General features: G+C 34.4%; 1 protein-coding gene and 1 pseudogene across 3 annotated transcripts in view; both read left to right on the forward strand.

The window, feature by feature from the left end:
* Window positions 1–1,285: 1,285 nt before the first annotated feature.
* LOC126974804 (uncharacterized) overlaps window positions 1,286–18,173 on the forward strand; it is a 38,260-nt gene continuing 21,372 nt past the window's right edge. For 2 of the 3 annotated variants that reach the window (XR_007731584.1, XM_050822487.1), the window contains exons 1-7: window positions 11,174–11,302; window positions 12,567–12,661; window positions 13,465–13,693; window positions 15,176–15,221; window positions 15,806–15,830; window positions 17,166–17,235; window positions 17,976–18,036. Coding sequence is in view for 2 of the 3 variants with exons in the window: in XM_050822487.1 (XP_050678444.1) it covers window positions 11,298–11,302; window positions 12,567–12,661; window positions 13,465–13,693; window positions 15,176–15,221; window positions 15,806–15,830; window positions 17,166–17,235; window positions 17,976–18,036 (531 nt within the window). In the remaining variant the exon portion in view is untranslated. Of the gene's footprint in view, window positions 1,498–3,222; window positions 3,409–5,416; window positions 5,575–11,173; window positions 11,303–12,566; window positions 12,662–13,464; window positions 13,694–15,175; window positions 15,222–15,805; window positions 15,831–17,165; window positions 17,236–17,975; window positions 18,037–18,173 lie in introns of those variants that run through there. The other variant, XM_050822488.1, reaches the window with a different exon arrangement.
* LOC126974805 (60S ribosomal protein L9-like) lies at window positions 11,716–12,372 on the forward strand (annotated as a pseudogene).

Below are 18,173 nucleotides of genomic sequence, written 5' to 3' on the forward strand. Positions count from 1 at the left end.
TATGATATAATACTAAAATATAAATCTCATATACGTTATAAGAAATATACACTGGCCTGCAAAAGAAAGTATCACACTTTTCAAATTAAATTTTTTCTTAACTATAGAAGGTAGAGATTTAAGATTAAAAACTTTTTGTTTCAAATTTTATAGGCTTTAATTCTTAGACACTAAAATTATACATTAGTAACATTTTTAACTTAAAAATATGAAACAATGAAAATAGACATTTTTAGTTTAGTGTAAAAAAATTCAACTAAAATGTATTACATGTTATTTAATTTTTAATAACTGGTATTGCCTCCTCGAGCTCTGATTACAGCTTCGAGCCGGTTTGGCATACTGAACACTAGGTTTCGGAGCGGATGTTTGGGAATATTCTCCCACTCTTCTACCAGGGCCTGCTTTAGTGCCCTGAGGGTAGTAGGTGGTGGTCTGCGATTTCTGACTAGCCTCCCAAGCTCATCGATTTCTTAAAACAGTGGAAATAATATAACGATCTTCTCGGGCACTGGTACACCTGGGTCTGCCATTACAAGGTCTCCTCAGATGGTGTCCAGTCTCTTCGTACCTTCGCTTTACCTTCTGGACCGTTCGTACCGTCACACCCAACATTCTTGCAGTGCGACGTATACTGATGCCTAGTTCCAAAAAAGCCATGATCCTAGCACATTCTTCAACTGAAAGAGGCATGATAAATAAATGTTATGTGCTTTTTAGCATAAATTTTTAAAACAAGAGCCATCGATGTTGAAAAAAATTTAAAACAGAAAGAAAAATGTGAATGGTAAAATTGTAATTCGGAAACGTCCACTTTGAAAAAGGAATGGTTTTGTTTATGAAGTTTTTCCTCAGCCAATTCTTAAAAGAAGGTTACCGGCTATAAAGTTTTTATGTACAAAATTAAATTCTCTTTGGAGTCCTTTTTATTTCGAAAGTATATCTTGTGAACTTAAAACGTTATCCCAATTTTAAAAGTGTGATACTTACTTTTGAAGGCCAGTGTATTATACATGAATTATAAGTAATAATGATGAATATTAGTTATATATAGTTATAAGATAATATGAAACTAATTTAAGGTATAACTACAAATATAATATTTACATTTATACATTAAAATTTACATTATAAACACAAGTCCAATAATAATTTATGGACGAATATGTTTTAAGTCTGTGTAAGGGATTGTGTCAAAAGCCAAGCCGTATATTCAAATTTCGCCTACCGTTGAAACTATAAATTTGTAAAACGGCACGAAGCAGTCATAAGTTTTCAGTAACTGCTGAAGTGAGCGCGGGATGTCTTCAGCATTCTTATAAATGTCCAAGAGGCAGTCTATCAATGTAAATCTTTGAAGATTATATTTGAGAGTTTGGATGGATAAATTACAGAATTGACAAGTTGGAGAATCTAAAACACCGATCCTAAATAAATGAGCACCACTACGAGAATGTCCCAGACGTAACCGACAAATATTGGTGTAAAATTTTCTGTGTAAGTATTTTTTCTTTTTAACAAACCAGGGAGGAGAGATTTCGTTTTTAATGTCGGCTAACCATTTGCCCTTTGTTTGAACAACTTGTTGCCAATAATTCCGAAAGTCTTGCAAGAATGTACCTTTAAAATGAGACAGTGCATCTGTGTATGGTATGGGAATGTTCAAAGCAGTATGTATCTGATTACTATTCACAATAGATTTAGCAAGATAATCAGCTTGTTCATTTCCTTCCACACCTATGTGTGAAGGAGTCCAGAATAAAACAATATCTCTTGTTAGGCATAAGCATTGATATTTGTCTCTAATATTGTAAATGATGAAATTAGTTGTAACATTACATTTAGGATATTGTAAAGCTTTTAAAACACTCATGCTATCTGTTATAACAATCCAATTATTATATGACTGTTCTCCAATATATTCTAGAGCAGCATAAATGGCACCACATTCTGCTGTGTATATACTAGCTAAGGTATTTTACCTATGACCAAACCCACTCCGCAGTTGTATGTCATAAACTGCCATAGAAACAGCAGTTTTACTTTAAGATCCATCAGTATAAAGTTGGTTATAATTTTGCCACTCTGACAGCATACTATATACATCTTCCTTATATTTTAATGATTAATTAATAATTATTTTAATAGGTGTATATTTTGAATTATAAGAATTTAAATAACATGGCCAAAGAATACTAGAAAATAGATTAAAAGGCATAAAAGGCATTTATTTTCTCAAAATTGATTCCTTTAGAATTCTTTTTGATGTCATTTCTTATACTACTAGATACTACTACCGCTATTATGATCACAAAAAAATGTAACAAATCAGAGATGCCTTCTACTTGATAGTAGGAATTATTGTCAGTTCGGTTAATATAGTCCTGTATCTTTAATAGGAGTGGATGATTTTTAATAGAAGTTAATTTGAGAAAGAATTTTGTTTGTAGAAATTTGAATCTAAGAGCTAGTGGGGGAATATTACATTCTACTTGTAATGATATAATAGGAGTAGACCTAAAAGCGCCTGTTATGATCCTTAAACATTTATTTTGTATTTTTTCTAATTTATTCACTAATGTAATTACTCCACCATAACAAAAGAAGGCATACTCAAAATGGCTAGGGACTAATGACATATAGTGTTAGCAAGATCCGTGGGTCTGCACCCTAATATGTACCAGCTAATGATTTCAGAATATTGCAGGCGTTTAATGCTCGATTTTCTAATATTTCAACATATTTGTGCCATCTAAAATTACTTAAAAACGTAACTCCTAAAAACTTTATTGAATTATCTATTGAAATTTCCTGAGTACCATAATATATTTTTGCATCTCTTATTCTTATAGAATGCTTTGAAAATATTACTACTTCGCTTTTGTCAATACTGACCTCAAAACTAAGATATTGAAAATAAAGCTCCAATTTTTTGAGTGCTATACATTGCTATACATCTATTACATAGATCTAACACAACATTTGATAAATTAAGTCCTGAACTATACACTACTAAATCATCAGCAAATTGGAGGTTAGAAACTCTATTACCCAAAACAATATTTATTTGATTTATGTAGATTATAAAGAGCAATGGACTCAAAATTCCGCCCTGCGATACGCCTCTATATGAATATCGAGGACCTATTAATTGGTTATTGACTCTAACATAAAGTTTACGACCATGCAAGAAATTGAATATCTAACTAACTATTTTTTCAGGGACATTTAAGGATAGAAGAATGAATGATAATTGTTCTAAATCAACATTATTAAATGCTCCTACAACATCAGAAAAAACACCAGCCAATATCTTATTGTCAATCTGGGCACTATGGATGTCAAGACATAAATGCCGTAGACTCTCACAAGCAGAACGAGCACATCGAAATCCAAATTGATTATTAGGTAAGAGGTTGTTACTTTCAATATAAAATATTAATCTCTGTTTTATTAATTGTTCAAAAATTTTACCAACACACGAGCTTAGTGTGATAGGACGATATGAATCAGCTGAACTAGAATCTTTCCCATGCTTTAAAATTGGAATTAGACAGTCTGTTTTCCATTCTTCTGGAATAGTGGAGTTCTTCCATAGGAGATTTAATATTTTTAGAAACTTATTTAAGTTAGAAAAGTTTAGGAGTTTAAACATTTTATAGGAGAGCCAATCCAAACCACATGCAGAGTCCTTTCTTGATGATAGACCAGCTTTTAATTCTTCAATAGTAAAAGGGGCAATCATAAAAGAGTTGGTGCTATTTAAAGGATGATTATTGTGGATAATTGTCAAATTTGGTACTGTATCTGGAGTATATTTGTGTAAAAAGTTGGATATCCAATTATTGCTAGAGAAACAATTATTATTAGAATATAAGTTCTTAAATTTCCTCATTTTTGTCCAAATCTGTTTCATTGGTGTTAACCTATTTATGGTGGAGCAAAAATCTGTCCAGGATTTACGATGTTCAAGTCTTAATATACATTTTTTCTTTGCTTGAGCTTGCTTAAAATGAATGTAGTTTTGGATATTGCAATTCGATTTGAATAATAGATAAGCCTGCTTGCAATCTTCTACCACTTTAGTACATTGCCCATTCCACCAGGGAAGTTGTCGCTTTCTTTTAGGTAGATGAGTAATATTGTTACAGTGGTAGTTGGTTTTAGGTACTGAATTTTCTACCGCTCTAAGAATTATGGAACAGAAGTTATTGTAAGACTTCTGTAGATTATGATTATTTATATCAAATTGTTTTAACAAGTCATTTACTAAGTTCTCATATTGGTCCCAATTTACTATTTTCAGATTACTGTGTGGAGGAATGTTGAATGGAATTGAAGAAGATTCAGTTTCCAACACTACCATGGAAAATTTTGTGATTGTAGGCAAGTGATAGCTGCCCAAAGAGTCCTGATGAACTTGCCATTCACAGCACAGGAACAATGAAGATAATACTATTGTTAGATCTAGTCCATTTGGTCTCCAAGAATTAGTACCCACTGTAGTTGGTTGATCATTATTTAAGAGCATAAAGTCATTATCGTCCATTACATCCATGATGTCTCTACCTCTAGAATTGGTTCTATTACAACCCCAAATGGTATGGTGAGCATTAAAATTACCAGCAATTATTAGTGGTTTTGGAATACTATGCCACAGTCTATTAAATTTAGATTTGTCAAAGTTAGGTACACTGTTGCCAGGACTATAAAAGCTAACAATTGAGATGTCTTTTTGTTTGTATTTAATTTTGATTGCTACATTTTGCAAGGAGTTATCAGAAAATGTTTCTAACTTTTGAAAATAAATGCCATTTCTAACAAAAATTGCTACACCATTGTGATCATTACCACAATCATTTCTTAGTATTGTATAACCTCTGATAGAAAACTGTATATTTGGTTTAAGCCAAGTTTCTGATATAAGTGCTATGTGTATGTCCTGCTCATAAAGTAGGTTTTGAAGCTCAAGTCTGTTACTCAATAGACTTTGAGTATTCCACTGTACTATGTTAAGTTTGTGACAGTTGAATGTGACGTTTTATTTTTAATTTGTATGGTATCTTTAATAGTTATTTAATAGCTGAACTAATTGCGTGTGAGCTAATGCTTTGATTCTGTGTTTTATTTAGTGTAATGACTTTTATTATTGATTCTGTGATTAGGTTCATTGCTGCTGGATTGGATAAAATTAAATTAATGATGTCTTGTGTGTTCTCTGTCTTATTGAGTGATAGAAAGTTTGTTGGATGTTTAAATAAATCTGATAATGGTGTTTTACTTTTATTTTTACTATCCAATATCTTTTTTTGTTTTATAGGGTATTGACCTGATACTGCAAGATGGTTACCTTTACAGTGCACACATACTGCTTTGTCGATATGTATAGTACATTCTTTATATGAATGATTTTCAGTGCAGATTGAGCAACGCTGAGCATTCTTACAGAATTTAGCCAAGTGGTCAAACCTAAGGCATCGGAAACACTGCTTAACTGGCGGCACATAAGGTCGCACTGGTAGACGCCACATCTTTAAGTGAACGTAATCTGGGAGTGAAGTAGATGACGCAAAGGTAATAATTACTGCCTGTGTAGGTTGTAATATAAAACCACTATCGGATTTTTTTTTTCATTATACGCCGAACAGAAATATTTTTATTTGTACTTGACAAAGATTTGAAATTTTTTTTGTTAGATACATATCAATGGGTACGGAGGAAATCACTCCAGACAATTCAGTGGCACCAGTTGGGATGGACGCCTTAATATTTTGTTCCCTTAAAAATGTCGTGTTGTCTAGGAATGTATTAGCCAAATTGAGTCGTTCAAACACTACTCCTATCTTATATTTGTTGAGTTTCTTAAGATATTTAATGCCTTTAATGAAGCGCGATAAGTAGCTACTAAGAGTTAGCATGTCACAACTACCAAGTGGCTGTTCAGTGACACTCTCTATGAAGACAATAAAATTCATGACGGGCACCTGCGTCTTCCCGATATCGGCGACAATAGTCGGCCACCCTATATGGCAAATAAAAGTCCTCGTGGTCTTCCAAAACTGTACGCGAATCTGAGTATTCGCTACTTTCAGAGGTGGAATCTAGAATAGACTTACCTTTATCTCGTTCCGGCTTCGTTTTTTTCCGCCTTTTCGACATCTCTTGGCACAAACCTAAATCACTAAATATATAGACTTTTACTTATACTAAAAAAATTAAATGATAAACATATACAATTACTTAGATACTTTTCAAAAATATGAGGATTATATACAATATAATAGAAATATTTAATTTTATAGTTAAAAAGACCGCCCTAAGCACTCAAGAGTTCCCGCGCTTTCCTTATGGCATAGACTTTTTTTTCGGTTCGGTTCGTCCATCTGGACAGGCAAAGGGGTCAAAAGCCCATACAGCCAAGTCTTCATTTTTATTTTTCTATTCTTCACGTTACACAGCTTGTTCAAAGTCAAGCTAAGTATTTAATATTTATATAATCTTCATCTTCAAACATAAATAGTACAATTTCACATAAAAGTAGTATTTCGTGTTCTTCATGTTTCATTTTCTTCATATAGATATAGGTTCGCATGAAAGGCCGAAGCCAAGTCTTTTATTGATAATATTCTTTTTCCCATGAAGATCAAGCTTAGTCCGGGGCTTAATAATAAATCTTATGATATAATACTAAAATATAAATCTCATATACATTATAAGAAATAAATTATACATGAATTATAACTAATAATGATGAATATTAGTTGAATATAATTATAAGATAATATGAAACTAATTTAAGGTATAACTACAAATATAATATTTACATTTATACATTAAAATTTACATTATAAACACAAGTCCAATAATAATTTATGGACGAATATGTTTTAAGTCTGTGTAAGGGATTGTGTCAAAAGCCAAGCCGTATATTCAAATTTCGCCTACCGTTGAAACTATAAATTTGTAAAGCGGCACGAAGCAGTCATAAGTTTTCAATAACTGCTGAAGTGAGCGCGGGATGTCTTCAGCATTCTTATAAATATCCAAGAGGCAGTCTATCATGTATATTTGAGAGTTTGGATGGATAAATTACAGAATTGACAAGTTGGAGAATCTAAAACACCGATCCTTAATAAATGAGCACCACTGACAGACGAGAATGTCCCACACCTAACCGACAAAATGTGGTGTAAAATTTTCTGTGTAAGTATTTTTTCTTTTTAACAAACCAGGGAGGAGAGATTTCGTTTTTAATGTCGGCTAACCATTTGCCCTTTGTTTGAACAACTTGTTGCCAATAATTATGGCATAGACTAAAAATGTGTTATTATTCGAGGCTGACATTCACGCAAAGAGTATAATATTAATATATAGGGCTGCATTCACGTATCGAACCAATGATTAATCAAACACTGGATCAGGTGTAACTATAATTTTATATAAAATGCTGCTTGTTTAAAGACATTCCCTGATTTATCGATAAGCTGCCATCACATAAATTTGATCTCAGCTTATCACAGGACATTCAAAATATTGAATGTCATAATGGTGAATAGACTTTTTTTAAGTTGGAGCAACAGCTTCTTTTCCTAAGATCCCACCGCTCGATTGTGCAGGTACCTACGTGTTTTTTTGATGAATCTAATTTTAAATGAACGTTTAAGGAGTATGCAACATATTAGCGATAGGTTGCCTTTGAAAAATTGGCCGCAAGTGCCTTTAATTTATTTAAGAAGAATTATTTTCTGATGTAAATTGCACCTATTACATGTTTTTTTTTAATACATTTTACGGCATTTAGGGAAATTATGTCAAGAGTTGAAAAAAATATGGGTGCCAGCTCTCAGTCAGCCACAATATAAAGGTTGCCAGATACAGGTACATTTTTGTTGATAATTTGTAGTCATCTTTTTTTTTTATTTTAATACAAAATTAATAAAAAATACAAAATTTATATTTACTATTTACGATGAATTAAAATCCAATCAAAATCACTTAATTCATGTAGGGCACGGAAATGACACTTATGTATAAAATGTTGCAATGCAGCAATGAATGTAAGCGCATTGCAATTTTAATACAGACAGTTAGAAATTCTGCCACAGATAGCACCCTTACTGTACGTCGTTAAGGAGTTCCATTGATTCCATTGATATTTGACTACGACACTTATATGATCATAACGACGTGACGGTAGGTAATTCAAATATCCAGATAGCATATAAATAATATAATAATATAATAGCTCCTAAGAATTTATTTATTTATTCATAAAGGCTTACCAACTAAATACAATTTATTAACTTATGCACTAAGAATTAAACAAATATAATAAAATAGTTTAAATGTACTTACATTATAGGTAGGCACAACATTACTATAAGAAATACATGTGATATTTTAAAATCTAAAATCTATAAATTTTGGAGAGCAATATAAATTTGTTTTTTAAAATTAAGAAAGTTTGAAAAGAAGATATAAGTGTTTTCATCTATATTAAAAATACAATTATATAATTGTAACATTAGCTGTAGAGGAGAGTTTAAGCCATAATTACTGTGGTGGAATTTAATGTGCATTGGGGAAAAAGTACTAAGCAGACAATTGAAGGCAGGCACACGCAAACCGATTTGTGATAAAAGCGAAGGACAGTCCATATCATAGCTCAAAAGTTTATGTAAACACAGCAATTGTGAAGCATTTCTACGTATTCGCAGAGACCTCATTTGAAATGTATTTAATCTATTCTCATAGCTATCATTACGGATATATTTATTTGCAAAAAAACTTAACTTTGAAAAAACTTTTTTTGTACAGATTCTATTCGTGATATATATTTTTTGTGATATGGGCACCAAACAGCTGAGTTATATTCTAGATTAGATCTGACAACAGAGTTGAAAAGTATCTTGAGTGGCAAAATACTTCTAAATCTTTCGTGTTACGGAAAATAAAACCTAGCATTTTAAAACTCTTACGAACAATGTGATCTATGTTTGTTGAATCCTAGTTCACTATCTAATATAATGCCTAAATCTTTAAAATATTTTTTTTCAGCAATGAACACGTCATTTACCTTGAAAGTAGTTTTAAGTTTAATATCTTTTCTGGAAAATTTTAAAAAGTTGCATTTGCCTTCGTTCAGTTCTATTATTTTGACTATTATTTTGACACCATAAGTAGATATAGTCGATATCATCTTGAAGCATTTTTTGGTCCTCAAAACATTTTACCGTCCTGTATAATTTTAGGTCATTTGCGTATAGTTCAAATTCTGATTTTATTAATTAAGTGATATTATTTATGTATAAGGGGCCTAAGTGTGAGCTTGTGGTACCCCGGATAGCTGATAAAAATCCCGAGAATGATAACCACTAACCTTAACCACAAGTGGTCGAGAAGCCAAATAAGATGTTAACCATGTCAGTAATTCATCCGATATGCCATAGATGTCCCTAAGTTTCTTTATTAGTAGGAAATGGTCCACTTTATCGAATGCTTTACTGAAGTCGGTATAAATGACGTCAACTTCATGATTATTAGTCATTTCATATATAATTCTATTGGTGAAGTTTAACAAGTTTGACGTCGTAGATCTTTTTTTATAAAGCCATGTTGTTTGTCAGATAAAAGGTGCTTAGTATGCCAAAACAAGTGAGGATATAAAATTGATTCAAAGATCTTTGCAGGAGTTGATAAAATAGTTATCGGTCTATAATTAACAACATCACATTTATTACCTTTTTTAAAAATAGGCACTATTATGCCTTTTTTCCATTCCCTCGGAAATAACCCGTTACTTATTGAGGCGTTATAGATGTAACTTAGTAGATATGACAATTCTTTAGCACAGTACTTATAAAATATTGGAGGAATTTCATCACATCCTGCACCTTTATTTTTATTGAGTGATTTTAACTTCAGTTCAACGTCCTTTACTGTAAAAAATTGCGTGTTTTGATTAGTGTTTGATTTATTTACTGACTCCGTGTTATTTGTATGAAGTGGCTTATTATAAACCGAAGAGAAATAATCCGCAAATAGATTACTAACTTCGAAACCTCCATTGGCTGAATTATGATGTAACCATTATAAAACCCCATTTGTCGTATCACCGCTCTTCGACAACACTTCCCTTAAAAGCTCACCTAGTATCGGAATGTCAGGGTCTCGAAATCTCGAGTGATTGCCAATTCCGCGGCCATCTGAAAGGTAAAACCAATTAATGGTCTTCGAAGAAGCTGGGCGTCATAAACAGGGCACGGGTAATACTTCAAACACGTATGAAGTATTGTTGTCATCTCTGGTCTGGCGCACCCCAGCTTAAACGATTTTTATTTATTTATTTAAATTTTAAATTGAATTAGAATTATAGCATATAATTTAAATAAATAATTTAAACATAATATTATGATAGATAGACTAAAATAAAATTAAAAGATACATATAAATTCATCAGGCTATATGCAGCCTAAATAAAGTCCTCGAATGGCGACCACGTACCGGAAGACGCAGTGTTGGTAGGCCCCCTAAAAGATGGACCGATGATCTGGTCAAAATAGGAATACCTTGGATGAGGGCAGTGAGGACCGATCGCCATGGAAATCTTTGTGGGAGGCCTTTGTCCAGTAGTGGACGTCTTCCGGCTGACGAAGAAGAAGAAGAAGATATGCAGCCTAATGAGTCTTCCTCACAGTTGCAGTTACAGGCCTATCGGCAATCATCTTCAGGATTCCATTGCTACTGCCCCGAATTCGACGAATCAATGAGGCAGACTTGTTACGCATTATAGCGAAAAACTCATCCACCCATATTTGACCGCGTGCAGAGCCTCTCGAATTTTCGGGGACTCGTGTGTGCTCTATGAACAGCCCTCCTCTGCAGTACCAAGATAGTATAATAATAATGTGGGCAGTATTGCTTCAAAGCTATTATTATAACTAGTATGTTAGTCGCGCTTCACGTACGCATACCAGCATATCGGGCAACCCGTACGCTCGTACTGTCTTCCATAAAAAAATATAATAATATATAACTACAAATAAACAAACATTCATTTTAACGACAACTTAAATAATCGCAAGGCATATTCGATTGCACATTATCAAGTAATAATGGAATCCCATTAAATTCTTCTTTAAAGTAAAGACATATTATTAATGACAGTAGATAGTGACAGTCGATACATTCCTATGTTTGAAATCAACGCCTAAATTCTAGTATTTAAATGAAAAAATATTAAAAAAAATCGTAAAAATTCAAATTCTGAAAAATGTAATAGAACTGCTTAGGATAAAATGGCGTAAGTATATGAAATCTTTTTAACGAAGGTTTTCCTGTATAATAATTTTGCTAGAGAAGAATACGAACTTCACATAAGCTGCATATTGAATCAAGTGGATTAAAACACCTATACCTAGATTAAGTATTGGTCTCCGCTGCGCTCTAACTAGATACCGCAGGCGAGTCACAAAGTGCGGCAATTAATACTACGCCCAAGTGGGCCACATGTTCTGTTAAACTTTGGTAATAATTGAAACTAAAATGCCGGGCTACGAAGTAAAACTTTATAAAAATAATACTACAAGAAAAAAGAAAGACACTGGGATCACATATCATCAGTAATTATTTTGTATTTTATTAATTATTTTGTATTTTATTAATTTCAATGTAAAATAACACGAAGCGTATGCTACAAAATTTGAAAGACGCACACAAGAATCAAATATCTTTTTTTACGGCTCTCTGTGGCACCGAAAGCCTCAAGATGAAGCAAATCGTTGCTAATCAAAAAGTTAAAATCCCTGATGGGTTTACCGTGAATGTAAAATCACGACTGGTGACAGTAAAAGGTCCCAGAGGAGTTCTAAAGAGGAACTTCAAACATCTAGCTGTTGATATTCGAATGGTTAACCCACGATTATTGAAAGCAGAGAAGTGGTTCGGCTCTAAGGCTGCTGTAAGGACTGTATGTTCTCATGTGGAAAATATGATTAAGGGTGTTACAAGAGGATTCCCTGTATTTAATTAAAAATAAAGTAAAGAATGTAAAGTAAATAAAGTAAAAAAAATAAAGAAGTGCAACACAGTCATTGAAATCCGTAATTTCCTTGGAGAGAAATACATCAGGAGGGTAAAGATGGCAAATGGTGTGACAGTTGTAAACTCGCCAAAACAGAAAGACGAGCTAATCATTGAAGGGAAAACTCCCTGGAGGATGTTTCAAGTTCTGCCGCACTTATTCAACAGTCAACAACTGTTAAAAACAAAGATATCAGAAAGTTTTTGGATGGTCTCTATGTTTCTGAGAAGACCACTGTTGTACCAGATGAAATATAATAAGGATGATAAAATATAATATTAAAAAAAAAATAGTTGCCTTAATAAAAACCTATTGTTCTTAGGCAGTGCGGTACCTTGTTCGAGCGCAGCGGAGACCAATCCATAATCTAAGGTTCTACAATTACTACAAGAATGGGTGAGATGACATATTGTCGTGAACGTAGGTACACATCGTGTACAGTCCTACTTCTGTTATATTTCATTGATTTGTTTTTATGTATTAGTTGTGATTTGTGCCATCACTGCGACACGGAGATCCTAGCTGGTGACGGAGTGGACTGCCGGGGCTCCAGTTACCACAAGAAATGCAGGAAATGCTGTTAGTACACACTTTAAACATGTAGCTTGCATTTAATAAAGCAATACGTGTGTCGCGTTAACTCTTGTCAACTGTCTGTGCGATCGTCAACCGGTTATAACTAGTTTCGCCGCGTACGCAACAAGAACAAGCGGGCAGTGGACACTCACACAGGCCACGGATCATTGTAGAAGTGCAACCGTTTCGCGTGGTTATATGAAGCTTAGTCTCTGATCCTTTTTTTTACTCATGAGGCGATAAAGTCGGTAAAATACTATTTTCAGTTTATTTGTAAGCATTTTGCATATTCTAGGTTTATCTCAAATATAACTTTATTCCATGTTTATTTGTAAGGCAGTTTGACTTCATATTATGTCGGCTTCTGAAATGTATACTTTAAAAGATATAAAACATGACAAACGGCCTTTCCCAATATTCAGTCTATCTCCGGTAGTTTCCTACTTGAGATAAAAATCATAACTATCTTTGACTTTTCTGTCCCAATATCGACGGTAACTTACCTTATCCGTACACGCTGTCTGTCAATGGGAGGACGTATAGCTTACCAGCTATAGAAGTTTGTATGGAAAATGCAATTCACGCGTCCCAATATAAGGCGATGAGAATGAATTATCGGGTATATTGGGACAGCTTCAGAATGTTGACAGCTAATTACTGACAGTAGAAGGTAGTAATTTATCTCTATTTGTAGATAGTATATTAGGAACGTCCACTATTGGCTAAAGGCTTTCCCCAAATATCTCCACGATGATCGGTCCTGGTATTGAACGAGGGTAGCCCTCATTCAATATGGAATTTTCCAGATATCTGCAGTGAGACTGAACTCGTGGACGCCGAAATATTCAAGGGCGTGATCTTCTGCTACAGCTGTTGCAGGCGCATTTTCCGCGGATGTTATACAGCAAAGTGCATCAAGAACAAACCCAGGCAAAAGCGTGGGTGTCATCGAAGGCGAGATAAGGGCATTCTAGAGATTGCAAGGAGAAATCTCAGCGACAGTAATAGTACTTCGCCTGCTGAAGATAATTTGAGGTTATATTTGTTTTTCAAATTAAATATGAAATTGTATCATCGTTTAGGTCTTGTCCACTCTTAGCCCGACATAAGTACCTGCTATGCATTTCATTGGATGGAGAAGTAGTGCTTCAGTGAGCAAGAAAATCAATGCCACTCTTTTGAATCAATATTTCAGGCTTTACAAATATTTTAAACAATCTTTGTGTAGTTATGCAATAAATAGTGTGTCTTCTACCGCATTTATCACGGGGAGTGTTCCGAAGAGCTGTTTAACCTGATTCCTGCCGCCGAATTCCACCTTTGCACGAAACACCACAAGTTAGGATATCAGCCCCACCATCTGGATGTGTGGCGGTCCTCCACAGTGCGGTTTTTAAGAAGCTTTCTCCCTCGTACTACAAAGCTGTGGAATGAGCTTCCTTGTGCGGTGTTTCTCTGGTGTTGCAAGAGAATGTGGGCGGCGGTGATCACTTAACACCAAGTGACCCGTACGCTCATTTGTCCTCCTATTCCATAAAAAAAAAAAAGGCCGGTAAATCATAAAAAAGCTTCAAGAGCGATTGAGGAAACAATAGCGGCGCATCGATTCGTCATCAATCGTAAATCAGTCGAGTTTTAGATGACATGGATCTATTTATCACCTGAGCGCCCCCTTCACGAGCATGAAACATGAGCAGCCATCGCTTTCCTCGACCATATTTTAGGGGAGGGAACGATATATTGAAGCGAGCATGGCGAATCCTTTTTTATGACAATAAAGGACGAGACGAGCAGGACGTTCAGCTGATGATAATTGATACTCCCTGTAACATTACAATGCAGTGCTGCTCAGGATTTTTGAAAAACTCAAAAGTTCTGAGCGACACTACTATTGCGGTTGTTAACTCTCATTTGCCCAGTAATTTCACTAGCTACGATGCCCTTTAGACCGAAGCATAGTAATGCTTACACAATACTGCTTCACGGCAGAAACAGGCGCCATTGTGGTACCCATAATCTAGCCGGCATCCTGTGCAATGGAGCCTCCCACTAGTATCCGATGATGAGAACGATATGTTATTGATATGATGAAAGATATGTTATTGGATATGTTCAAAAACCAATTGAATAATTTTATAAAATTGTATTAAATGTTTTTATAAGTTTTACAATAATTGTATTAAATTGTCGATGTTAATCATTCTTTTAACATGTAGAATAACGCAATAAATAAAAAAATCTACTAGGTATATTTACGTGAGTAAAACAATTTGTGATAAAAATACTATCTGAAATACTTCATCCTAAGATCCAATATTAATGTTTATTTACATATTTTGTGAAAAGATTATTAATGCTGGAAGTGTTTATCCAAGCAAGCAATTTGTTTCGACATAAATGTTTTTGTTTTACGATTTTGATAATGAACGATTATTTATCAATGCTCGAACACTGAAAGTTGTTGTTTATTGAATGAAATGTTTGTTGTTTATTAATTATAAATTAACTAAATTTCAGTAAACCGCCAAGCAATGCTCATCACCAGGAAAAAGACCAGTGCAGTGTAAGTCATTCAAATGTACAATGTTATCTATGTAGATCAAAAATTTAACAAGCGGCCTAAAGGAACACACACACCGTTTCATACAAGTATGGTGCTATTAAGTAGAACGTTTCAGGCACATTCTTTTTGCCCGCCAAGTACCAATATGTTACCGGGTTTTTATCGAATTCATATGTACGTTTATTTCACGCTCTTTAAGGTCGGCAGCGCTCCTGTGGTTCCTCTGGTGTTGACCTGCACGTACGTTCGCTTATCATTTTACACGCTTTTTATTAGCTTCACCTGTATGTATGTTTGTTCGTAAACGACTCATTTAGGCGCGATTTTGACCCACTTGAAAGGGCCAGATTTCGTTCAATCTTCGAAGATTTATCAAGGATTTTTTCAAGATTTTTGTTAATTTATATTATTCTCGTCCATCTTTAAGGGAAAAATTGATGTTAATTTTAAATTTCAACTATTATTTTTAACCGATTTATGTAATATTAGAAAATTTTCGAATACCAAAGAGTACAAATTCGAATACAACGAGTAAGTTAACCAATCGTGCATTATGTGTGAATAATAAATAATAATTATTTCAGATGACCATTGCAAGGAAAAGTGTAGGTGAGTATAATTTTCTTTTATGAACTTTAGCATATCTGAATTTTAGTTTTGTTACGCCAAAGAATTATAACTTATTGCGTGCGCACCTATACATATTTAGCGTAGCCCTTCAGGCGACACTAAATGCCAGCGACCTTGAGCGATATGAGTTCACGGCTGCCGGCCCGCCATCTATGTAACAAAGCCAATATTTTCAAAATTCTTGGGTGGAAATCAGCTTATATGCTTACAATCCTCGTTATTCACTACAAATCTGAATAAATGAACCTACACAAAAAAGTACAAGCTATAAGGATAACTTTTCTGAGAGAAGTACCAAAAAAATGCGTCACGCCATGCCAAAAAACTTCAAAGAAAAGTGGTTGTTCAAAAAGGCTCGGCAGTGTTAACTATAACCAACAGCAAGCATTAGCAACCTACAAATAAGACTTAAGGATATAAGTAACAGGATTAAGTAGTGTTCATAGCTCGAAATGCTATACTTTCACCACAAAACTTGTCTAAAAACACCATGTTTGCGTGTTTTCTGCTTACTCTTCGCCTTAAAAGATGTAATCAGGGGTGGTGGTGGTGTCTGTTTGCACGTGAATGAATAGTGTTTGCTATAAGTTTCAAAGTACCTTTTTAAATTTATTGCGTGCATCGAGTAGCAGGATTTTGCATATCTCATGAAAGTTTTCACCGAGAACAAAAGCAGTAATCTAAAATTATTTCTTTATTGGTGTACACTTTTTTATGGCCTTAAGTGACGGAATGACATAGACCTTTACAGCAACACAATTATTTGAGTCGAAGACACCACGAAACAACCAACGCGATATGTCCTGGATCATATCAGCTTCAAACGCCAGCTAAACTAGTTCTAACAATATCCCTATCCCTAGCCCATAAACATCTATCTTCAGGAAGGACATTCAGCTGATGGTAATTGATAGGCCCCGCCCATTACAATGCAGTGCCGCTCAGGATTCATGGAAAACCCAAAAATTCTGAGCGGCTCTACAATTGCGCTCGTCACCATGAGACATAAGATGTAAAGTCTCATTTGCCCAGTTATTTCACTAGCCACGGCGCCCATCAGACCGAAACGCAATAATGCATTACTGCGTCACGGCAGAAATAGTCGCCATTGTGGTATCCATAATCTAGCCGGCATCCTGTGCAAATGAGCCTCGCACTGGTTGACATTCTGTCAATCTGTCGTTACAAGTAATATACGAGAACTCTGGAAATCATTTACCTATTTACTTTACTTTTTTTTTATATCTTTATGCCAATCATATCGAACTGGACAGCATGTTGTGTAAAAAAAGAATTTAAATTTCATTTTCACAGAGGTCGGAACAACGACGACGGTAACTCAGGAATTGCTGAAACAAATAAATAACTCGGTCCTAAACGATGAGTGAGTATCATTGTATGTATATTTACCATATGGAAAGCTTACGGAAACAATTTGTAATTCATCAATTAAATTTGAAAATAAAATTTATGAACGATGTGGGACACGTATCCGCAACCTCTCGCGTTCCGTGCAAGCGTGCTTCCACTGAGCCAACCGTTCGAGTGACGTATCGTTGATAAATATTGTATGTCTTTTTCAACTCTCAGGTTGTGATCTCTCATTTTGTTTTCAAATTTTATTTGTGTAATTAATTGAAGAAGTGAGAGTTATTTTACTCATAAAAAGAAGTAATTTGTAATATTATGTTATGTTTTTGTGTTAAAATGGGGTGAACAATGTCGTATGTTAAGGGGGTCAAGCTATTGTATTGCCAAAAATGTTGATCAGACGTTAATATAGCCACGAAAAGACTCGACCAGCAGAAAAAATAGCGTGAAATATTAGTTTTAAGTAAGGTAACATCTCAGATTCGAAGAACCATCTATGCAAATTTAGCACCCCATCGAATGATTGGAATTGGAGTTGAGCACGTTAACAACTGTAAAGTAGATCCTGAAGATGATACAACCTGAGAGTTGAACAAGACATACCAAGACTTATGTTCCTTACGTCACTCGAACGGTTGGCTAAGTGGAACAGCGCTCGCACGGAACGCGAGAGGTCGCGGGATCGAATCTCAAATCGGTTATAAATTTTGTATTCAAATTTAATTTGTACATAAATGACTTTTAATGTTACAGAGAAATTGCGCAAGCACTTACTCAGCCGAAGAAAAAGCCGAAACGTAGAAATAACAAACGTGTAAGTGACCCTTTTTTCGTATAGCTTTCGTACAGCTCCGTATAGCTTGGTATATTTGTATTTGGAATTTGCTAGAAACTGTCATAACCATAATGTTAACACCAGGAACAGACATAAACTTATAATGCCTACTACTC

This window comes from Leptidea sinapis, chromosome 33, assembly GCF_905404315.1.
Source record: "Leptidea sinapis chromosome 33, ilLepSina1.1, whole genome shotgun sequence".
In the NCBI taxonomy this organism is placed as follows: Eukaryota; Metazoa; Arthropoda; class Insecta; order Lepidoptera; family Pieridae; genus Leptidea; species Leptidea sinapis.